The sequence below is a fragment of the Eschrichtius robustus genome, chromosome 11 (assembly GCF_028021215.1).
Source record: "Eschrichtius robustus isolate mEscRob2 chromosome 11, mEscRob2.pri, whole genome shotgun sequence".
Classification (NCBI taxonomy): domain Eukaryota; kingdom Metazoa; phylum Chordata; class Mammalia; order Artiodactyla; family Eschrichtiidae; genus Eschrichtius; species Eschrichtius robustus.
The window spans coordinates 102,982,866-103,008,717 of NC_090834.1; the positions used below are offsets into that span (position 1 = coordinate 102,982,866).

The window sequence follows — 25,852 nt, forward strand, 5'->3', positions numbered from 1 at the left end:
TTTTAGCACTTGTTTACTCTCCTGGGTTCCTGGTTTCACTACTTCTGAGGGTTTAGCTTATTACTCCTTTTCATTAAGTTAATTGGAAGTTCATTTAAAAGATGATTTTATTTCAAATTTAGCATTTCAGGTGTTTCAGTTATGAGAGGCATTCAGGTATAGTATATAATTCACCACACCTCCAGATGCAGAAATCCTTCATTGTCCTGGTCTTTAAAGATATTTTCAATTCCCCTTCTTAACTTTGACCATATCAGTCATATCTAATTTTGATTTGTATTAAGACAATTGCCACTCCTGATGTCTTTATAGGTTTGACATGACATGTCTTTCTAGCTTTCATCCATCAGGTCTTGTTTCCTTGTGTACTTTAAGATTTGTACAACTTGATTTTCTTCAGAAAGTTATATGGGGGAATCATTTCAGCTTGGGTTTAAGATTTTCTCTTAAGGATTTGCATTTGCTTTTGATTGGTACTTGAGAGTACTACCAACCTGGGGCTGTTTTAAAATTAATTCTCACCTAAGATTCCTTTATCTGCACAGGTTGCGTGAATTCAGACCACAAACCTCCATGAGGGTGCATAGTTACAAATTTTCAGTTTACTTTTCCCCATACCCAGCACGAAGCCTGAGAGAGTTGAGATTTCTTTTTTGTGAGACAGGACTTTTTTTTCCTTAATTTCCTTTCATATCAAAGTCTAGTCCACTGGACTCTCATATGTATGTCTGGGTCTCCTATCAAACTCTCCCCGAGAGTTTGGGTTTGGTCTCCCTCTCCCCGAGTTTCACGTGCTTGTCACAATACAGGCCAAATATTACCAGAGTGCAGCAGATCCCCCCAATGTGAAAGTCGTCTTCACAGCTGCCTTTACTCTCAGGATTCATGATTTTTCTTTACATTTGGAGGTTGGAGATTTCCTTTTCTTTTCTTGTTTGCTCAGAAGTGTATTTTTAAATATTTTCTAAAAAATATTTTGTCCAGCATCTTTAGTAGTTTTTCAGTGGTGGGTGCATCTATGCTATTCAATCTGCCATAATAACAGAAATGTAATCTTTTCAATATATTTCAGAATTCAAATGATCGCTTCTTTTCTTTGTATTTTAGCTCTCCCAGGTCAGGATAGTATCATAGAAGTCCCTTGTTCATTCTCCTTTTGGTGTTTTAGGTTCTAAAAATAGAAACTCAGAAAACAAACTCTAGATGAAACTCCGTGTGGTATTTTCCGTGGCAAGGAGGTTAGGTCAAAGTCTAAAGTTATGCTTCTCTCCACATCCCATTTTCATCAACTGGAATTTGCCTAGGAACCCAGAGAGTTTGAAGTCTATGACAAAGTGGTTGTTTTTCTACTTGTGATGTTGTGTATGAGAAAGATCATTTACTGACCTGTGTTTAGTCCCATTCTCTCCAGCCTGCAGTCTGAAATTCTGAAAGGGTATGTTAGGGTCAAACACTGAGAAACTGAAGGTTATATTGACATAAAAATTAATATATTAATTTGTGAAGTCATTGCTGGCGTAAGAGAGGAGAGTCAACTGTCAAGACTCAAAGAAGCCACAGGATTTGCCTGACACTGAGCCAGTGCTGGATTTAGATGGGTTGACTCACTTGAAATCCTGCCAGAGGAATAATGTTAAATGCATTTCTCTTACATAGTCTAGAAACTTCCAGTCAACAGGGTCACTAATCTACCAGACCTTTAATTAACTGTGATAATGGGAAAACATTCTCTTCTTCTTACACCACTTAAGGGTATCTTTGATTTCCTTGTTCCTTAGACTGTAAATCAAAGGATTCAACATGGGGATCACCACTGTATAGAAGACTGATGCCATCTTGTCATAGCCCAGAGAATTATCAGTGCTGGGATGCATACAGACAAAGAGTCCTGATCCAAACAAAAAGGTCACTGCTGTCAGGTGAGAAGCACAGGTGTTGAAGGCCTTGGCCCTGCCTTCAACTGAGCTGATCTTCAGGATGGTGGCAGTGATATAACCACAAGATATCATGATGATTAAGACGGATGTCACACCAAAAATCACTCCTATCACAAACTTTATCTCTTGTAAGAAAAAGGTTTCAGAGCAGGAGAGGACTAATAATTGAGGCAGGTCACAGAAGTGATTGATACCATTTGGTCCACAGAAATTGAGCTGAAGTAAAGCACACAGTTGGATCAATGAGCCAAAGAATCCAACTATATAGGCTCCAACCACCACCTGCACACAGAGGGTGGGGGACATGATATCTGTGTAGAGCAGAGGATTACAGACAGCAACATAGCGATCATAAGCCATGGCTGCCAGGAGACAGCATTCAGTCAGACCCAGGCTAGCGAAAAAGAAGTATTGCATGGTGTATCCCATAAAGGAGATGAATTCAGGCTTCCGGAACTAGTCTGAGAGCATTTTGGGTGTTGTAGAAGTAACATAGCAGAAATCTAAGAAGGATAAAGATAAGCTGCTGAGGAAGAAGTACATGGGTGTATGTATGTAGGAGTCCATCCTAATCAGGATGATGAAACCCAGGTTCCAGGCCACTGTCAAGAGGTAAGTCCCCAAGAACACTGAAAAGAGAACAATCTTGAGCTTGGGAGAATCTGAGAATCCCAAGAGGATAAATTTGGTGACTGTTGTATTGTTCCTTCCTCCAGCCCTTGTCTTGAAGTCTCTTCAAACTGCAGAAGAAGTTTGGGTTAATGATTGTCTATTTTTAATATTATGAAGCATACTTGTTTTGGATATAGTCTCATGTTTTTGGACAAAAATTATCCATAGTCAAGATAACTTTTTTAAACAATGTAAGAAATTATAAAAATTATTTAAAAAACATTGGGAATCCCGTTTCTCAGTTATACTTGATAGTTTGTGGCAAATTTTTCTGCACACACACGTGTGCACACATAAACACACAGATGTTGCCAAACTGCTGTCTAAAAATTGGTACTAGTTTACACAAGTTCACGATTTTATGGTAATATATCTTACCATCCCATTCAACACTACCCATAATTATTTAGCTTTACTCTTTGACAATCTTACACGTAAAAAAAAATTTTTTTTTCATTATTTTTTATTTGCACTTACTTTATTGATTTACTTATATATTTTTTCACCCATTTGTTTAGTAGGTTGTTTATTATTGATTTGTAGGAGCTCTTAACATACCAAGGATCATAACTCTTTCTCCCTCATACATTTTGTTAAATCTTTTCCAAGTTTATCATTTAAATAATACCAATATTGTTTATGTTGGGTTTTCTACATGGATTTCTTTTATTTTTAGGTACTCAATTTTCTATGATATTTATGGTTCCTGGCCTTGGTATTATACTGAAAAATATTTCTTTACACAATCCAAAAGTCTTTTTAATATTCTCTTTTAATTCACTTGTATTTTTATATTTACATTTAAAATTTCTGGAGCATTTTAGTACACAGCATAAAGCATAAGTATGAGATTATTTTGGTTTTGTTTTTCCAAACTCTCCCAACACAATTAATTGAATGATTTCTCCACTGATTAAAGTCACTTCTATGATGAAATTGTTTATGGATTCCCTATTCTGCCCAATTTCTAATCTAACAGTCCATGTACCATGTGTCCAGTCCTGCACATTTTATAACTACTTATGACTATATTTTATTTAAAATAATAGAATATTTTGATGAGTGGTAAGAAAAACATTCCTTCACTTTTTCAGTCTGAAATCATTTTTTTTGTAATAAATTTATTAATTTTATTTTATTTATTTATTTTTGGCTGTGTTGGGTCTTCACTGCTGCGGGCGGGCTTTGTCTGGTTGCAGTGAGCCAGGGCTACTCTTTGTTGCAGTGCACGTGCTTCTCATTGCGGTGGCTTCTCTTGTTGCAGAGCACGGGCTCTAGGCACACGAGTTTCAGTAGTTGTGGCGCGTGGGCTTCAGTAGTTGTGGCGCACAGGCTTAGTTGCTCCACGGCATGTGGGATCTTCCCGCACCAGGGCTCGAACCTGTGTCCCCTGCATTGGCAGGCAGATTCTTAACCACTATGCCACCAGGGAAGTCCCTGAGATCATTTTGATGGTCCTCATATTTATGTCTTCAAAAGATCTTTATGATGAACTCAGGTAAATAAAAAGGCATTTTTTATTGCATTTCATACTTACATTAATTTGGGGGGGGAATAACAGACAATTTTTCTTTGCTAAGTTGTTCTATAAATAACAAAAAAACCACTAACAATTTTAATAAATATTATAATATTGAGACTATCAAACTTGACTGAGCACCTGGGTTGATTCCAAGCTCTGTCCCTACATTGTTATAGCTTCTCTGGGTCTTCAGTCTCCTCATCGTAAAACGAGATAATTGTGGCTATTCTCCTTATATCATAGGGACCTTTCTTTTACAAATAAGGGAACAGTAGTCATGGTAGGAAAACACACTGAAAGAAAGGTAACCTAATATTTTGAGGTATTATTTTAATACCCCCAAAAGACGACCATTTGACTACTAGAAAAGGAAAAACTGTACTGACTCAATACCATCCATCAGTGTCCCCAGTGAGGCCCCAGGATTCAGACTATGTCCCTACAGTAAGATCTGAATCACACGTTTATGGACTTAGAACACCTTCAGTGTAGATAGAAAGAGTCTATCAGCTACATTTATAATGTAGTTATATTTCAAGAAGTTAAACAAAGGTTTCTTTGGAAACACCAGTTGCTGTGGTGTTTCTACAGTATGTTTTGTCATGTCTGTCCTGAAAATACCTGTGCTCTGGAGATCCTGAAGCCATAAGATTATTTTTGAAATTTTAGAAAATGCTTTCAGTGAAGTTGATTAGTTTTTGATCCTTATACCTTTGACACATTTTAAACAAAAAGGTTTTTTTTTAATGACAAGGCAGAAATGGTAAAATATTCATCATAAAATACATTTGCTAATTCAAAAATAAGAGAAAATGAAGTAAAGTATTTAGATAATGATGATGATGATGATAATGATTAAAACTCCCAGTAGTAGAGAAAGGTTACATAACTAGAAAAATAAATAGAATATTTCATATTTATTCCTCAATTATTTTTATGTTGTTTCCTTTCGTTATCTGTTATCACTCCCCACCGTTCATTCAAGACCAAACATATAGCAATCAAAATCATTGGTTGTGATTAAAAATAAGAGGTCCAGAATAGTAGAATACATACTGCTTCCTCACTTTCCTTCAGGCATGTGAAATGCATGGACAGGCCAAGCAGAACTAGTGCAATCCTGTCACCTGTGATGTCAAAAGGATGACATCGAGAGCAGTAAACAGAGTGAATCTTTTAAGGAGCAAACTTACCATTCTTCTAGAATTTTTTTATTATGGAAATTCATTGCATATACAATGTTTTCAGAATCCCATATAAAAATAAAATTTATGGAAAAGTAGCTTTAGAAGTTTGAAAGTAAAAGCGGACGAGCAGTTGCTCAACATGGAAACGCCATTTCTAAGATTTTGGAGAACTAACAAATGGCATAATAAATTATTCATATGCTTCAACAGCACAAGTTACCAAGAGTAGTTTAACACCCAGTTAAGAAATAAAGTCATTCTCCTATCCTTGCTTTCTATCTTTCCCTCTTAACTTAATACAACAAAATGTTATATTTCCAAAATAAAATTTTACATCCCATGAGATAAATATTTTACATTTATTTCTTTTTAATAATAAAGCCCAAATCAAATCACTATTTATAAGTCACAGAAAATGTTTCTCTGTTCAGCAAGTAATTTGATGTTATTGAATATCTAACATCTGCCAGGCGCCAAGTAAGACTATCATTTGGGAAGGAAGATTAAATAAGCATTTCAAATGGCTCCTGGACCAGTTCACTATTGTCATTCATATATTTTCAGAAAGGAAGGTGAAGAAAATAGGTGATTTAATATGAAAAGGGAAATACACAATGTATAAAGGTAAGCATATTTTCCTGCCTACACTGGAAATCTGTCTCTCTTATGAATATGGGCTCCTTCTTCTATGCTCCCTCAGCATCTGTATATTTTTCTAGTACAGTAAGAATCTCACTGTTTTTTTATATATAAGTTTATTTATTTATTTATTTATTTATTTATTTATTTATGGCTGTGTTGCGCAGGCTTTCTCTAGTTCTGGGGAGCAGGGGCTGCTCTTTGCTGCAGTGCCTGGGCTTCTCATTACGATGACTTCTCTTGTTGTGGAGCACAGGCTCTAGGTGTGCGGGCTTCAGTAGTTGTGGTACGTGGGCTCAGTAGTTGTGGCAGTCGAGTTTCAGTAGTTGTGGCTCGGAGGCTCTAGAGCGCAGTCTCAGTAGTTGTGGCGCACGGGCTTAGTTGCTCCGCAGCATGTGGGATCTTCCTGGGCCAGGATTTGAACCCATGTCCCCTGCATTAGCAGGCAGATTTTTAATTACTGCGCCACCAGGGAAGTCCCAGAATCTCACTGTTCTTATTTTATTTTTATGAGTTTTCCCATTAGACTTTAACCTGTGCTTTTAGGCAAGAATAAATATATTTTTAATATTTCTTTAACACCTAATATATCAGTTATATATTGATGTGTAACAAACTACTTCAAACTTATTGACTTAAAACACCAACAATTTATCATTTCTCATGTTTTTCTTGGTGCATCTGCTGGTCACACTTGGATCCTTGACATGGCTGTATTTATCTGATGGTTTGGATGGTCTGAGATGACCTCATCTGTTTTAGGTCTCACCTGGGACGGCTGAAATGGCTGGGATGGCTGAAATTCTCTCTCCACATGGCCTTTCATCCTAGAGTCTTCTAAGTGTGATCTCAGGGTTCCAAGAGAGCCAGCTCCAACAACAAATGCTCATCAGGCCCCTGCTTGTGTCAAATGTGCTGATGTTTCACTGACCGAAGTCAGTCACATGACCAAGCAAAGAATCAGTGTGGTAGGGGACTATACAGGGACATGGAAATAAGGAGATGCGATTCATTGGTGTCCATTAAACTAACAACGTACCACACTGAGGTTTAGTTTAGTGGCTGAACCAGAAAATGTAGGTATGTAACAAATATTTGTGGAATTGTAGTTTATTCAACTATCTCTTCTGGAACAGTGTAGAAAAAGTGCTTACTATATCTTGACTGTATCAACGTGGATATCTTGGTTGTGATGTTGTACTATAGTTTTTAAACATGCTACCATTGGGGGAAACTGAGTAAAAGATACACCAGCTGTTACTGTATTATTATCTTAGAGCTGCATGTGAATTTACAATGATCTGAAGTTAAAATTTTAATTTAAAAGTACTTAACGGAAATCCTACAAAGGAGAAGTAAACTCTAAGGCACCTCATTACTGAGAGCTGAGTCCAAGGTAAAGCTCCAGAAATAAGCCCGCTAAGAATCTTTTACCTGTCCTCAGCTCCAGACCTTGCTCAGCAGTTTGAGGACCATAAGTAAACATCTCCCAGGGCCTTTCTCAAGTACCCGTTTCTCTCTCAAGAGAGACCTCAAATCACATTAACAACTTCTTTAAACCTGATCTCTTCCACATATTAACTAGCATAAATTCTTCAAGGTTTTAATGTAGATGACACACATGCTAGTTTCAAATACTGATCTGGGTGTCTTCCTAGGTACATATCCTAGGTATATATTGGTAACTGGAATAAGAATTTGGAGGAAAGCAGATAGACACCCTATTTTTTTTTTTTTAAGGAATTCCTTTTTTATTATTATTATTATTTTTTTTTTTTTAAGCTGTGTTGGGTCTTCATTTCTGTGCAAGGGCTTTCTCTAGTTGCGGCAAGCGGGGGCCACTCTTCATCGCGGTGCGCGGGCCTCTCACTATCGCGGCCTCTGTTGTTGCGGAGCACAGGCTCCAGACGCGCAGAGCTCAGTAGTTGTGGCTCACGGGCCTAGTTGCTCCGCGGCATGTAGGATCTTCCCAGAGCAGGGCTCGAACCCGAGTCCCCTGCATTGGCAGGCTGACGCTCAACCACTGCGCCACCAGGGAAGCCCTAGACACCCTATTTTTACAGTCTTCTTTTTTTAATGTAGCATTCATTTTTTTCCCAAAGTTTCTTTTTAAAGGGTAGATTTAATTATATAACAATAAACCAAAAATAAAAATTTAAACAAGGACTTTACATATCAAAATATCAGTATCTATCCATGTCCAATTGCTCCTCAGTCTAATCTTTGGACATAGAAGGTGTGTCAGTATGGAACCAAAATCCTGATTTAAGTACCAAAATACCAAATTTTTATATTTTGATTTTCAGATTTTGGTAAAAAAGGATCTGATACTTGATAATTAAAACAAAACAAAAACAAACAAAACAAAAAAATCTGTCTTGGATAATATCAGTCTGGCATTCACAAAGCCTGGAAACCTGGAGGAATAACTTCATTTTCCCTTTGTATCTAGTTGTTCTGACATTGTATTAATTTCCTAAGGCAACTGTAACAAGCTACAGTCGCCGTCATAGATGTGGAACCGCAGATACAGAGGGCCAACAGTACCACCCATTTTACACAAGGGACTTGAGTAACCACAGTTTTTGGTATCTTCAGGGGCTCCTGGAACCAATCCCCATGTATACTAAGGGACAAATGTACCACAAACTCAGTGCTTTAAAACAAAAAATTATTCTATCATAGTTTTGGAAGCTAGAAGTCCAAAATCAGAGTCGCTGAGCTTAAAGCAAGGTGTCAGCAGAGTACACTCCCTACAGAGAGCTCCAGGGGAGAATCGGTTCCTTGCCTTTTTCAGCTTCTTATGGCTGCTGGCATTTCTTGGCTGTGGACACATCACGCCAGTCTTCAAAGGCCGCACTTTCATTTTCTCTGTGTTCTTCCTCACATCACCTTCTCCTCTGTGGCTGTATAGAATCTCTCTTTGTGTGATATGTGTGATTGCATTTAGGGTCCACCCAGGGGACTCTCCCATTCTCAAGAGTTTTAAAAATCACATCTGCAAAGATTTTGCCATAAAAGGTAACATTTACAGGTTCCAGGGATTAAGAGCTGTTATCTGGGGGGGATGGAGGCATTTTCAGACTACAACAGATGTCAAAAAATAGTCTTTGTTTAGGTTTTAAGCTTGAAAATAATATCATGAAGTCAAAAAAGTAGAAGGTCACAGAGTACAGGCTTTAAGAGCAGACAGATCAGGGGTTCAGATTTCAGATTTGCTCTCACTAATTGTGTGACTTTGGGCAAGTTACTTACTCTCTTTAAGCATCTATTCTCTTATTGCTAAATGCGGTCTTGAAGGATAATTTTGAACATTTAGAGAAATGTCTGGTTCTGTATAAAGCCTTGGTAAATGTACAACAAATTATAGTTAAACCATTTTTATTATTAACGATGAATATAAAATTGGTCATTCATTAGGGTCTAGTAATATGCTAACAAAAATAATATAGTTCAGGTGAAGAAGCTAAAGGTGTTAGAAAATTTTGCATTTGCTTCTGAATATATATGACAGTATAGAAATTGAGGCTAAAACCTGAACTTCTTGAATTCCACACATATTCAGGTAAAAGTTCAGCATTTTGGTTGAACACAAATCTTTCAAAATTCTACCAAGTGCATCTGCTGAAAATTTCTTCTGCATCCCCTGGCAGGTTGATCATATATATTTCCTTTGTAGGGTCTCAAACCAGGAATAAGGATGCTGTGAATGATTACCTACAAACAATTTGTAGAATGTATCTGAAGCACACCCAACTTCAACAGCATAATCTGGGCCCCTCACTTTTACATGACATCATAAGAGAGGAACACAGTGGATACTCTGTGACTTATGTGTCTCCCTCCCTCTCCCCTTCCTTCCCCCCTCCCTTTCTCTCTTCCTTCCCCAAACACTAAGTGTCCAGTATGTGCAAATACTGGGCTACTGAGACTACAGTGAGAATAGCACATAGACTTTATCATCAAAGAGCTTGCAGTCTCTCAGGGAAGGCAGACACCTAAATAAATAATTACTATGAAGGGAGATGTGTTAATAGTATGAACATCAAAATAAGGTTTTCATCTAAAGATCTCCAAGTACATGCTATTCAGGATTGTTTATTAATGGATGGGGGAATTAAGGGAGAGAGGTTACTATTTTACAGACAGTATAGCTTAATGATGTTCAAGTCAAATAGATATGGTTTCAAATCCCATCTCTGCTACCTGTGTGCTCCTGAACAAGCTACTCAACTCTTTCAAGCCTCTGTTTCTTCATCTGTGAAATGGTCACAATGCTAGTAACTTCCTCATATTATTTTTGATTCTCTACCACATTATAAGTTTGCAAAAGTATTTCCTAAGATTACGTCACAACAATGTGCTTAGAAACATAACTCTAGTATCCTGCATGGTTATCCTGACTATAGAAGGATATTGATTGCATTTTCAACTCCAGTCATAAACTAATGGCAAGAATGTATTTGTTCATTGAGAGATAACACCAATTACCGAAAACTCTTAATAAACTGAAAAGGACTTTTTCAGAAAGGGATTCTAGGTATAATCCTGAATGAATATGAACTTCATAGACTTGGAAGAGGAGGAAGAACATGGACGTTAGAGTCTTGGGCCAATAGCACTTACTGCATGACTTGACCAAGCTACTTTAATCTTTCTGAAGCTCAATTTCTTCATTTGTGAAATAGGGATATCAAGATTGGTGGTAGGGTCATGGTAAAGATAGCATGAAATCTTACACCTATGGGACCTTACATAATTCTTGGAACAGGGTAGAAGGTTGCTCTATTTTTGTTTCTAATATTATTATTAAATTATCAAATTTCCATTTTTCTACCTCCTCATGACTCAATTTATATTAAAACTCCAGGGAATTTTTATCTTGTTTTGTTCTTATGACAAATAGATAATACACAATGATTTCCCAAGCTAGGTTTTAATTTCCTGAAAGCCAGAGATATTTTCATGCACCTCTGGTTAAGTTCTCTGCTCCCTAACCATGAATACTGGCCCCTAGACAACAACACTGAACCCACAGAAATTGATGTAGTTGAATTTTTCTACTATTTTATGACACAATGATCAAAATATTTTAAACTCATAAAATGTACTTAAGTATTTCAAATGAATTAGGCACTATCTTTTTTTGAGTATGAAAATCTTATGTGTCCATCAACAAATATTTCATTTCTATTCTCACTTCTACTGTTAATGGGTGAGTTTAGAAGTCTCGTTCTCTCTAGGCATCCACTGAGAATCAAATGCTTCCAATAAAAATTCACCAGCATTTTCTGAAGTCTGAATAGGGTTGATGAAAACAACGTGACTGTGAAGTCATTTTTCTAAAAACTAAACGATCAGTCTATTCAGGAAAAGGAAATCAAGCAAATTAAATACCTGGTATCACTGTAGACTAGTCTTTTTGTTTGTATGTTTGTTTGTTTGTTTTATTTCTGAGATATATATTTTAAAGTAATAACTAGAATTATGACTTATAACATTATACCAGAACATATAAGATTTTTAGAAATTTCATGCGATGTCTGAAACATTTATATTAACATATTTCCATACAAATAACCCAAACAAAGTTTAGTATTAGTTGTTTTTGTTTGTTTGTGTGTTTGTCTCTACTGCAGGTTCTTATTAGTCATCAATTTTATACACATCAGTGTATACATGTCAATCCCAATCGCCCAATTCAGCACACCACCATCCCCACCCCACCGCGGTTTCCCCTCCTTGGTGTCCATAGGTTTGTTCTCTACATCTGTGTCTCAACTTCTGCCCTGCAAACCGGCTCATCTGTACCATTTTTCTAGGTTCCACATATATGCATTAATATACGATATTTGTTTTTCTCCTTCTGACTTACTTCACTCTGTATGACAGTCTCTAGGTCCATCCACATCTCAACAAATGACTCAGTTTTGTTCCTTTTTATGGCTGAGTAATATTCCATTGTATGTATGTACCACAACTTCTTTATCCATTCGTTTGTTGATGGGCATTTAGGTTGCTTCCATGACCTGGCTATTGTAAATAGTGCTGCAATGAACATTGGGGCACCTGTGTCTTTTTGAACTATGGTTTTCTCAAGGTATATGCCCAGTAGTGGGATTGCTGAATCATATGGTAAATCTATTTTTAGTTTTTTAAGGAACCTCCATACTGTTCTCCATAGTGGCTGTATCAATTTACATTCCCACCAACAGTACAAGAGGGTTGCCTTTTCTCCACACCCTCTCCAGCATTTGTTGTTTGTAGATTTTCTGATGATGCCCATTCTAACTGGTGTGAGGTGATACCTCATTGTAGTTTTGATTTGCATTTCTCTAATAATTAGTGGTGTTGAGCAGCTTTTCATGCACTTCTTGGCCATCTGTATGCCTTCTTTGGAGAAATGTCTATTTAGGTCTTCTGCCCATTTTTGGATTGGGTTGTTTGTTTCTTTAATATTGAGCTGCATGAGCTGTTTATATATTTTGGAGATCAATCCTTTGTCCGTTGATTCATTTGCAAATATTTTCTCCCATTCTGAGGTTTGTCTTTTGGTCTTGTTTATGGTTTCCTTTGCTGTGCAAAAGCTTTGAAGTTTCATTAGGTCCCATTTGTTTATTTTTGTTTTTATTTCCATTACTCTAGGAGGTGGATCAAAAAAGATCTTGCTGTGATTTATGTCAAAGAGTGTTCTTCCTATGTTTTCCTCTAAGAGTTTTATAGTGTCCAGTCTTACATTTAGGTCTCGAATCCATTTTGAGTTTATTTTTGTGTATGGTGTTAGGGACTGTTCTAATTTCATTCTTTTACATGTAGCTGTCCAGTTTTCCCAGCACCACCTATTGAAGACACTGTCTTTTCTCCATTGTATATCTTTGCCTCCTTTGTCATAGATTAGTTGACCATAGGTGCGTGGGTTTACCTCTGGGCTTTCTACCTTGTCCCATTGATCTATGTTTCTGTTTGTGTGCCAGTACCATATTGTCTTGATTACTGTAGCTTTGTAGTATAGTCTGAAGTCAGGGAGTCTGATTCTTCCAGCTCCGTTTTTTTCCCTCAAGACTGATTTGGCTATTCGGGGTCTTTTGTGTCTCCATACAAATTTTAAGATTATTTGTTCTAGTTCCGTAAAAAATGCCATTGGTAATTTGATAGGGATGGCATTGCATCTGTAGATTGCTTTGGGTAGTATAGTCATTTTCACAATATTGGTTCTTCCAATCCAAGAACATGGTATATCTCTCCATCTGTTGCTATCATCTTTAATTTCTTTCATCAGTGTCTTATAGTTTTCTGCATACAGGTCTTTTGTCTCCCTAGGTAGCTTTATTCCTAGGTATTTTATTCTTTTTGTTACAGTGGTAAATGGAAGTGTTTCCTTAATTTCTCTTTCAGATTTTTCATCATTAGTGTATAGGAATGCAAGAGATTTCTGTACATTAATTTTGTGTCCTGCAACTTTACCAAATGCATTGATTAGCTCTGGCAGTTTTCTGGTGGCATTTTTAGGATTCTCTATGTATAGTATCATGTCATCCGCAAACAGTGACAGTTTTACTTCTTCTTTTCCAACTTGTATTCCTTTTATTTCTTTTTCTTCTCTGATTGCCGTGGCTAAAACTTCCAAAACTATGTTGAATAATAGTGGTGAGAGTGGACATCCTTGTCTCGTTCCTGTTCCTAGAGGAAATGCTTTCAGTTTTTCACCATTGAGAATGATGTTTGCTGTGGGTTTGTCGTATATGGCCTTTATTATGTTGAGGTAGGTTCCCTCTATGCCCACTTTCTGGAGAGTTTTTATCATAAATGGGTGTTGAATTTTGTCAAAAGCTTTTTCTGCATCTATTGAGATGATCATATGGTTTTTATTCTTCAATTTGTTAGTATGGTGTATCATTGATTGATTTGCGTATATTGAAGAATCCTTGCATCCCTGGAATAAATCCCACTTGATCGTGGTGTATGATCCTTTTAATGTGTTGTTGGATTCTGTTTGCTAGTATTTTATTGAGGATTTTTGCATCTATATTCATCAGTGATATTGGTCTGTAATTTTCTTTTTTTGTAGTATCTTTGGTTTCGGTATCAGGGTGATGGTGGCCTCATAGAATGAGTTCGGGAGTGTTCCTTCCTCTGCAATTTTTTGGAAGAGTTTGAAAAGGATGGGTGTTAGCTCTTCTCTAAATGTCTGATAGAATTCACCTGTGAAGCCATCTGGTCCTGGACTTTTGTTTGTTGGAAGATTTTTAATCACAGTTTCAATTTCATTACTTGTGATTGGTCTGTTCATATTTTCTGTTTCTTCCTGGTTCAATCTTGGAAGGTTATACCTTTCTAAGAACTTGTCCATTTCTTCCAGGTTGTCCATTTTATTGGCATAGAGTTGCTTGTAGTAGTCTGTTAGGATGCTTTGCATTTCTGCAGTGCCTGTTGTAACTTCTCCTTTTTCATTTCTAATTTTATTGATTTGAGTCCTCTCCCTCTTTTTCTTGATGAGTCTGGCTAATGGTTTATCAATTTTGTTTATCTTCTCAAAGAACCAGCTTTTAGTTTTATTGATCTTTATTATTGTTTTCTTTGTTTCTATTTCATTTATTTCTTCTCTGATCTTTATGATTTCTTTCCTTCTGCTAGCTTTGGGTTTTGTTTGTTCTTCTTTCTCTAGTTGCTTTAGGTGTAATGTTAGATTGTTTACTTGAGATTTTTCTTGTTTCTTGAGGTAGGCTTGTATAGCTATAAACTTCCCTCTTAGAATTGCTTTTGCTGCATCCCATAGGTTTTGGATCATCGTGTTTTCATTGTCATTTGTCTCTAGGTATTTTTTGATTTCCTCTTTGACTTCTTCAGTGATGTCTTGGTTATTTAGTAACATATTGTTTAGCCTCCATGTGTTTGTGTTTTTTACGTTTTTTTCCCTGTAATTCATTTCTAATCTCATAGCATTTTGGTCCAAAAAGATGCTTGATATGATTTCAATTTTCTTAAATTTACTGAGGCTTGATTTGTGACCCAAGATGTGATCTCTCCTGGAGAATTTTCCGTGCGCACTTGAGAAGAAAGTGTAATCTGCTGTTTTTGGATGGAATGTCCTATAAATATCAATTAAATCTATCTGGTCTATTGTGTCATTTAAAGCTTCTGTTTCCTTATTTATTTTCAGTTTGGATGATCTGTCCATTGGTGTAAGTGAGGTTTTAAAGTCCCCCACTATTATTGTGTTACTGTTGATTTCCTCTTTTATAGCTGTTAGCAGTTGCCTTATGTACTGAGGTGCTCCTATGTTGGGTGCATATATATTTATAATTGTTATATCTTCTTCTTGGATTGATCCCTTGATCATTACGTAGTGTCCTTCCTTGTCTCTTGTAACATTCTTTATTTTAAAGTCTATTTTATCTGATATGAGTATAGCTACTCCAGCTTTCTTTTGATTTCCATGTGCATGGAATATCTTTTTCCATCCCCTCACTTTCAGTTTGTATGCCTCCCTAGGTCTGAAGTGGGTCTCTTGTAGATAACATATATTTGGGTCTTTTTTTTGTATCCATTCAGCAAGCCTGTGTCTTTTGGTTGGAGCATGTAATCCATTCACGTTTAAGGTAATTATCGATATGTATGTTCCTATGACCATTTTCTTAATTGTTTTGGGTTTGTTTTTGTAGGTCCTTTTCTTCTCTTGTGTTTTCCACTTAGAGAAGTTGCTTTAGCATTTGTTGTAGAGTTGGTTTGGTGGTGCTGAATTCTCTTAGCTTTTGCTTGTCTGTAAAGCTTTTGATTTCCCCATCAAATCTAAATGAGATACTTGCCGGGTAGAGTAATCTTGGTTGTAGGTTCTTCTCTTTCATCACTTGATATATTCGGCCACTCCCTTCTGGCTTGTAGAGTTTCTGCTGAGAAATCAGCTGTTAACCTTATGGGAGTTCCCTTGTATATTATTTGTCGTTTTTCCCTTGCTGCTTTCAATAATTTTTCTTTGTCTTTAATTTTTGCCAATTTGATTACTACGTGTCTCAGCGTGTTTCTCCTTGGGTTTATCCTGTATGGGACTCGCTGTGCTTCCTGGACTTGGGTGGTTATTTCCTTTCCCATGTTAGGGAAGTTTTCGACTATAATCTCTTCAAATATTTTCTCGGGTCCTTTCTCTCTCTCTTCTCCTTCTGGGACCCCTATAATGCGAATGTTGTTGCGTTTAAAGATGTCCCAGAGGTCTCTTAGGCTATCTTCATTTCTTTTCATTCTTTTTTCTTTATTCTGTTCTGCAGCAGTGAATTCCACCATTCTGTCTTCCAGGTCACTTATCCGTTCTTCTGCCTCAGTTATTCTGCTATTGATTCTTTCTAGTGTAGTTTTCATTTCAGTTATTGTATTGGTCATCTCTGTTTGTTTGTTCTTTAATTCTTCTAGGTCTTTGTTAATCATTTCTTGCATCTTCTCAATCTTTGCCTCCATTCTTATTCCGAGGTCCTGGATCATCTTCACTATCATTATTCTGAATTCTTTTTCTGGAAGGTTGCCTATCTCCACTTCATTTAGTTGTTTTTCTGGGGTTTTATCTTGTTTCTTCATCTGGTATATAGCCCTCTGCCTTTTCATCTTGTCTATCTTTCTGTGAATGTGATTTTTGTTCCACAGGCTGCAGGATTGTAGTTTTTCTTGCTTCTGCTGTCTGCCCTCTGGTGGTTGAGGCTATCTAAGAGGCTTGATGGGAGGGTCTGGTGGTGGGTAGAGCTCTAGGAGGTCTTTAAAATATATATGCAAGAGGAAAGTACTAAGCTAGAAGTCATAGAAACTAAGTTCCAGTTCTCATCCTACTGTGGGGGATTAGGCTCTCGGCCTCTGTGGACCTGTTTTTAACTCTGAAACAAAAGAGCTAATGTAGAAGACCTTAAGAACCCAAACAGCATGGTTACAACTGAGATAACTATTAACAAACCATTATCTTCAGAGATGCCTGCTAGTTTAGCCCCACTATGAAATGTTGCTACCACCTGGTAGAAGTATGCCTAAATTGTAGGGTGAGTTTTAAGAGGTGACTGGGGGACTAAAATCCACATGAGAACCCAGCATTGCAGTAGTAATTGACCTTCCTCAAAAACATTATTTGCTCATCATGCTCTAAGCACTCTACCATGAGCTCCTCAAGTACCTGAGCTTGATACTTTCATGCAGTTTAATTCTGGGAAAGAAACCAGACCAGGGAGATGGGGAATTTACTGAGCATATTGTAAGTGTTGAATAACATTAATAAACAAATATATTCTGAGAAGGATAATGTAATTGAGAACAGTTAGGTTACAAATTCACATTCACAGTACCATTTTACACAAATCATACTGTTTAATTCTTAAAAAGAGGCATCAAGACATAATGAAAGAACAGTCTCAAAGAGTAGGCATCATAGTTTCAAAAAAAAAAAGTGGTAATGTTATCACATGGCACAGGATTGAATCCTGCCTATTTTCATCTGTGTGGTCTTGTGACCCTCAATTGATCTCACATAAGCCCTTCATTCATCTGTGAGATGCACCTAAATATGTCAACATTGTATATTTGTGGGAGGATCCTATGATATACAACCCATACGAAAACCATTATATAAGAACTATTCAAATAGGACAGATTATCATTTTGATTTTTAAATTCCAATTTGTCTCTGAAGAAATACCTCCAACTATAATATTCTGATACCAGTTTATTAGAAATGCATGGTAATGTATATTATTATTGTTCCCAGCTAACTATATGTTTTCATTAAACACAAGCTAACTATATGTTTTAATTAAATTGCCAACTAATTTGGACATAGTTTTTTTTTTTTTTAAATAAATTTATTTATTTATTTATTTATTTCTTGCTGTGCTGGGTCTTAGTTTTTGTTTGTTTGTTTTTTAAATGGGAATTATTTATTTATTTATTTATGGCTGTGTTGGGTCTTCATTTACTGTGCGAGGGCTTTCTCTAGCTGCGGCAAGTGGGGGCCACTCTTCATCACGGTGCGTGGGCCTCTCACTATCGCGGCCTCTCTTGTTGCGGAGCACAGGCTCCAGACGCGCAGGCTCAGTAATTGTGGCTCACGGGCCCAGTTGCTCCGCGGCATGTGGGATCTTCCCAGACCAGGGCTCGAACCCGTGTCCCCTGCATCGGCAGGCAGATTCTCAACCACTGTGCTACCAGGGAAGCCCCTGGACATAGTTTTAAAAAGACTTTCATTTTCAGAAAATCTTGGCATAGTGATTTTTTTATAAACAATTACCTTTGCTGTCACTGTCAATTTTTTATTATTATGAGATTAATATTATTAGGAACACTAATTACTTATGAATAATGTGAACATTATACTTCTGGAAAGCATTAGAGTATATTAGACTCTTTGGAATTACTAGATAAGACTTCAACTCAAAATGAGTCATTAGGAAATTATGTGTTGATTAACAAATAAAATGAAAATTCCTTAACCATTGATATAGTGAAAATTGCAGCAAAAATTTTAAATAGCAACCTGTTGGTTGGAGTGAAATTCACGTTTACACACAAAAATCTGCTGAGCCTGTTCATAACTATTACAATCAACTTCAGATTATTTTTAAAGAAAATTCTGGTCTTCCTTCAGATGTTAATTCCACTTGGGTAGCTTTAACTCTATGTTTTTGGGGGGTTTTTTAATTAATTTATTTATTTTTGGCTGCATTGGGTCTTTGTTGCTGTGCGCGGGCTTTCTCTAGTTGCGGTGGGCGGGGGCTACTCTTCATTGTGGTGCGTGGGCTTCTCATTGCGGTGGCTTCTCTTGTTGCAGAGCACAGGCTCTAGGCGCGCGGGCTTCAGTAGTTGCAGCACGCGAGCTCAGTAGTTGTGGCTCGCGGGCTCTAGAGCTCAGGCTCAGTGGTTGTAGCGCACGGGCTTAGTTGCTCCGCGGCATGTGAGATCTTCCCGGACCAGGGCTTGAACCCGTGTCCCCTGCATTGGCAGGTGGATTCTTAACCACTGCGCCACCAGGGAAGTCCCTAACTATGTTTATTTATGGGTTGAACTGGGACCTTTCTCTTCTAGTAAAAAGGACCAGGATGGAATGAGAAACTATGTCCACCCCAGATTTAGTTAATCTGGCAAACCAGCTCTCTCATACACTAGATGAGTCACCTAAGAGAAAGACCACCATAATTTTTAACCTTCAACTCTAGTAAATGAAACCAAACCCTCCTAGTTTCTGTTATTGCAAAGAGCCAGGACATTGGAAAAAATATTGTTATAAATCTAAGTACTTTCAGCTCTCTAACAAATCTTTCCAGCATCCTCCCAATTCTCAATGATGAGGCTCCAAGGAACTACAGGGGCTCTTCCCAATCCTCCCTCTTAATCTGTTTGGAGAAACATTTCTCCAGATTGGAGATGAATCTCTTCCAGTTCTAACTGACCCAGAGCCACATTCTTGGTGCTCAACCCTGCTATTATAAAACAACCCCTGCCTTGGAGTCCTAAAACAGTTCAAATAGTGGAGATCTCTAATGAACCTCAAGAGGTTCCTGTCTCTGAACCTATCCCCTATTGTTTAAGCCCTTTGAGAGATACACACCCTCTTTTCCTTAGTTCCTCCACCCCACCCATTTATTAGGCTGAGAGTTCTTAGAGAAGTATCACGCTCGAATTTCTTTCTCCCAAAAGGGGGAAATAATCCTAGAATTTGACAGTAGTCATCAAACTAACCAACCAGGTAAATTAAATGAAACTTTGACATCTTTTATTTGTTCCATCTGTGACAGTACTAGAGCTGATTCTGGAAACACTGATCATTTGTCCTTATCGAATTAACTACCATTCTCCTTATGGGCAAAATCTCCAACTGATGTTGGCAAAATTCACAGTGCATCTCCCGATCAAGGTTCAAATAGATCCTTCAAAACGTCTTCTCAGAATTAATCAATACCCTATAAGTCAAGAAGCCCTTCAAGGCATAAAGCCCATAATAGAAGATTACAAGGTTCAAGGCCTCATTATCTCTTGCTCTAGCCCCTGTAACAACCTCATTTTACCAGTGAGAAAACCTAAGGGCCAAGGGTGGAGGTTTGTCCAGGACCTTCAAGCAATAAACAACCTTCAAGCAATAAACAAAGTTTTTATCTCTCAACATCCTGTTTTTCCTACCTTCATACGTTACTAACATCCATTCCCACTGGAGTAAATTCTTTACTGTAATTGATCTATGCGGTGCATTCTTTAGTATCCCAGTTGATGAAGCTAGAAACACACATAACAGAAGACAAGATAAGGACTTTGCTCATATGTTGCTTATATAATAATGAAATTGCTTCAGATGAAGTTTTCACTGAAGGCAAACTTTGGAAAACCAAGCAACTGCTGCACTTGATCATTATGTTAGTAATGACGACTACTATGACTATTAGATGGCCTGTTTGTTTTTGACTCCACTAGAGAGCTTACAGCAAAAAAATGATACGCTTCGGGTTTTAAACCCTCAGCTCACTTCCCAGACAACTGGAGTGCCTCTATTTTATGTATATATATATATATATATATATATATATATATATATATATATATATATATATATAGCCAGCTATATATATAAAGCTAGCAATACAGGCTATTTTAATTCTTTTTTTCAGTTATATATTTATATATTCATATTCTTTTCCATTATAGATTATTACAAGATATTGAATATAGTTCCCTGTACTATACAGTAAATCCTTGTTGCTTATCTATTTTATGTACAGTAGTTTGTATCTGTTTATCCCATACTCCTAATTTGCCCCTCCCTCATCCCTTTCCCCTTTGGTAAACATAAGTTTGTATTCTATACCTGTGAGTCTGTTTCTGCTTTGTATATAGATTCATTTGTATTATTCACGTGTATTATTTTTTAGATTCCGCATATAAGTGATATCATATATTTGCCTTTCTCTTTCTGACTGACTTCACTTAGTTTGATATTCTCTAGGTCCATTCATGTTGCTGCAAATGGCAATATTTCATTCTTTTTTATGGTTGATTAATATTCCAGCGTGTGTGTGTGTGTGTGTTTGTGTGTGTGACATCTTCTTAAACCAATCATCTGTTGATGGGCTCTTAGGTTGCTTCCATGTCTTGGTTATTATAACTAATGCCACTATGAACATTGGGGTGCGTGTATCTTTTCAAGTTAGAGTTTTTGTCTTTTCCAGATATATGCCCAAGAGTGGGATTGCTGGATCATATGGTAACTCTATTTTTAGTTTTTTAAGGAACCTCCATACTGTTTTCCATAGTGGCTGCACCAATTTACATTCCCACCAACAGTGTAGGTGGGTTCCATTTTCCCCACACCCTCTCCAACTAAAATAAATATTTTATTTATTGTAGATTCAGGGTTGATAAGACTTAAAAGCAGGACCAAGTTTAACTGTGTGGGTTGCAGAGCCTCTTAAGTTAATGTAATGACGTGTTTGAAAAAGAACAAGACCCTGAGATTCGGACCAGGTACTTATTAGTAGGCTCAAATGAAGCTGATAATCTTGAACTCCCGAATTACCCTGAGCTTCCCTAGCCATGAGACTATCCCTCTTAACCTGTCTGAAGAGACTAGCCATTCCTTGCCAAGTGACATTTCTTAACCTCATGTGAAGCAATTGCCTTGCAAGAGGATGCCTATTTATGTCAAGACCTACCAAACCAGGCTTTATTGCTACCAGCCCGTTATTAGATTCAAAATCAGCATACTCCAGGAGAATAAGTGCAAACTATAACCTTTTAGAAGAGAAATTATTCCTCCCAAGCTTGAAAGATATTGTCGATTTATTTGGGGAAAATCCTGGGGGAATACAGGAATACCTCGGAGATATTGTGGGTTTGATTCCAGACCACTGCAATAAAGTGGAAATCACAGTAAAGGGAGTCTCAAGAATTTTTTGGTTTCCCAGTGCACATAAAATTTATGTTTACACTATTCTGTAGTGTATAAGTGTTCAATAGCATTATGTCTAAAAAAGCTATGTACATGCCTTAATTTAAAAATATTTTAAAAGATATAAAAATATTTTTAATTTTAAAAAATTAAAAAATGTATTAAAATTAATTTAAATTTAATTTAATTTAAGTTAAATTTAATTTAATTAAAACTAATTTAATTAAAAATTTTTTAATTAATTAATTTATTTTTTTGGCTGTGTTGGGTCTTCGTTTCTGTGCTAGGGCTTTCTCCAGTTGCGGCGAGTGGGGGCCACTCTTCATCGCGGTGCACGGACTTCTCACTGTCGCGGCCTCTCCCGTTGCGGAGCACAGGCTCCAGACGCGCAGGCTCAGTAGTTGTGGCTCACGGGCTTAGTTGCTCCGCAGCATGTGGGATCTTCCCAGACCAGGGCTCGAACCCGTGTCCCCTGCATTTGCAGGCAGACTCCCAACCACTGCGCCACCAGGGAAGCCCTTAATTAAAATTTTTAATTAAATTAACAACTTTTTAAAAATTGAGTTATTTGTAGTGACGTGGATGGACCTAGAGTCTGTCATATAGAGTAAAGTAAGTCAGAAAGAGAAAAACAAATACTGTATGCTAACACATATATATGGAATCTAAAAAGAAATGGTTCTGATGAACCTAGGGGCAGGACATGAATAAAGACACAGACGTAGAGAATGGACTTGAGGACATGGTGCGGGGGGAGGGGGGAAAGTGTAAGCTAGGACAAAGTGAGAGTAGCATTGACATATATACACTACCAAATGTTAAATAGATAGCTAGTAGGAAGCAGCTGCATAGCACAAGGAGATCAGCTCCGTACTTTGTGACCACCTAGAGGTGTGGGAAGGAGAATGGGAGGGAGACACAAGAGGGAGGAGATATGGAGATATATGTATACATATAGCTGATTCACTCTGTTATACAGCAGAAACTAACAACACTGTAAAGCAATTATACTCCAATAAAGATGTTAAAAAAATTTTTTTAAATAAAAAAATAAAAACAAAAACATTTTAAAAGATACAAAAAAATAAAATTAAAAAATTAATTAATTTTTAAAAATAAAAATATTTTATTACTAAAAAATGACAACCATCATCTGGGTCTTCAGTGAGTCATGGTAGTAACATCAAAGACCACTGATCACGGGACTTCCCTGGTTTGCACAGTGGTTAAGAATCCGCCTGCCAATGCAAGGGACATGTGTTCGAGCCCTGGCCTGGGAAGATCCCACATGCCACAGAGCAACTAAGCCCGTGCGACACAACTACTGAGCCTGTGCTCTAGGGCCCGTGAGCCACACCTACTGAGCCCCTGTGCCACAACTACTGAAGCCCACGTGCTTGGAGCCCATGCTCTGCAACAAAGAGTAGACCCCGCTCGCCGCAACTAGAGAAAGCCCACGCGTAGCAACGAAGACCCAATGCAGCCAAAAATAAATAATAAATAAATAAATTTATTTTTAAAAAAGACCACTGATCACAATCATCACAACAAATATAATAAAGAAAACAACAGCATATACCATATATTCATATGCAGGATTTGGCGTCACATAGTCATGGGTTCAAATATTGAACCAATCCCTAACTAACTGTAAGATTTTGAGCAACTTATTTAGCTTCTCCAAATTTCAGTTTCCTCCTCTTCAAGGGGGATTTTGGAGTATTTAGTAAGTTAACACACATAAAGCACCCAGTACAGTTAGCGCATAGCTTAGCACATAGTAGGAACTTGGTAAGATTGAGTTCCCCTTCATCTAACATATTTCAGGCCAAAGAGGTTCTATGAAGGAGTGGAAGAAAGTAAATGTGAATACATGTGTATATACACATTGCATAATTATATGCAATGTGTATATACAATACAATTATTTCTGGGGGTATATATTATATAGATAAAAACAAGAAGTAACTTTCTAAAAAAAAAAAAAAAAAAAATATATATATATATATATATATATACAATCGTGTTTTCTTCTACAGAGTAAGTGTTTATCTTATCCTTTGTGTTCCGCTGCTATCCTGAGTTTGTTCACGAAGTACCAGAAGAGATCTTGATTAGCCTTGGGGGATCGGAGGACCTGGCCACTGGGATAGAGCTTAATAAGCATTGTCTTCAGAGCATTTATGTGAATATGTGTTCTCCATGCCACCCCAGAGACCAATTAACTACAAATCTGTGAAGTTTGGGTGATACATTCCTTTCTCTTTCAAAAAGAAAAAACCCTCCAGGGCAAATGTAATAAAACATCTCCAAGGAGAGAGAAAAAGCCCTTTCTCAAATTCACCCCCAACCCCAGCTTTTAAAACTTCCAAAATGACCTCAAATGGAGACATTAGTTGATACCAGAAGAGATTCTTAAAGATTACATCCTCTCCTTCTTCTCCCGATACATCTTTTCCCTCTACTTCTCTGCCCACAAACACACATTCTATGCAACAAGTGGATATTTTTATCTTTGGTGAACAAACCAACCTCAAACTTGCTCTTCAAACTTGTTAGCACTTTGGGCACTGGAAGCAGGTACTGAAGCATGATTAGACTCCTTCCAAAGCAGAACGCAAGACAAGTAGAAGCTAAATGACAGACGCAACAAGAGGGAGGGGTAAGTGCAGTCATTCATCTTTTACTTTTCATATTCATGTCCATATTAATCTTACCTTATAGAGCACCCTAGATCTAGGAGCCTATGTAGATGACGAAAGAGTTATTTGGCTTTCAGTTTTTTCCCCATGTACCTCTCAATTCTACCTGTTTTGCCCAAATTCAGCCCCAATCTTGGTTCTACCTTGGTGCTCCTTTGATGGGCATCTGGAACCATGTTAAATCCTTGCAACTAGGAATAGAATTAAGCAGACATAAAATTTCTGAAGGAATTTCTATGCCCCTGAACATGGCCCCAATTATTAACAAGTTGTCTGAAAAGCAATTTGGAAAGGCTGTAATGGGGTCAGACTTTACATAGCAGATTTTCCAAACAATGCGGAGACCTCTAACCTCCGAAACACTTCTTCTCTCTTCTGACTGATGACTTGAATTTTGCCATCTGAATCTTAATGTCTTGACACATTTGAATTCTCACCTTACATGGAGAGGGACTCATTCAGTCCCATCCATCATTTGTACATCCAGATGATAGACAGACCTAGAAGAGTAAGACCTTGAGGGCACCGGGCTCTTGCCCAGTGAGGGGAGGAGGCATCATGAAGTCAGGAAGGATGGGAAGATCACAGAAAACCAGTTTGGCTGAGGTTCTCCTTGTCATTATTGCATTTTTTTTCTTGCATTCCCAACAGCATCTGTTAAACTCAGATTAGGCATATTTCATTATAAAATTTAACACTTTCTTGAAGGTCTTTCATAAAAGATGAGTTGAGTTATAAATCAGTGCTACCAGCTCCCATCAGTTTCTGCCTGTCTTCCACGTGCTAGATTGTTCATTTTACTGCATTGTTATCTCTTCACTATGGCTTTGAAGGCTAGTGTTATTCACAAAGACGCAGCTCCAGCATCTATAAATCCAACAAAGTCACTGAGCCCCTCAAACTCTCTTCAGCTCTGTAAAATAGGCTTGGTGTTGATTATATCTACACCACAGGATCACAGGGAGTCCAGATTCAGACCAAACTGAACCTCCCAGAGTTTGCTGCAAGAATGAAGGAGATTTCCTTTCTCTCTCAAGGGAAGAAGCACCTCTTTGTGAGCAGAGTTCAGCGATGTAAAGTGCTTCATAAACCCTTAACATAACTTCCATTTAAGGGTCTAGAATAACATTCAGGGCATCCATATGTGAGAATAAAACCCTGGATAAGCTTCTCCTCTTGTTTCAATATGCCCAGCTTCACTTTCTGTTTCTGGGGATGGGAAATTTCATTCTTAAATATGAAAGTTTTCCCTCCTAATGGCAACATTCAAAACAGACTTTCAGTTGACACATCAA

The 25,852-nt window shown here is 37.4% G+C and overlaps 1 protein-coding gene across 1 annotated transcript; it reads right to left on the reverse strand.

The window, feature by feature from the left end:
• Positions 1-1,688: 1,688 nt before the first annotated feature.
• Positions 1,689-24,733, reverse strand: LOC137772283 (olfactory receptor 5AN6-like). Its single transcript, XM_068556140.1, is given in 2 exon segments — positions 1,689-2,670; positions 24,651-24,733. Coding segments are annotated over 2 exon segments (1,065 nt in total).
• Positions 24,734-25,852: the final 1,119 nt, after the last annotated feature.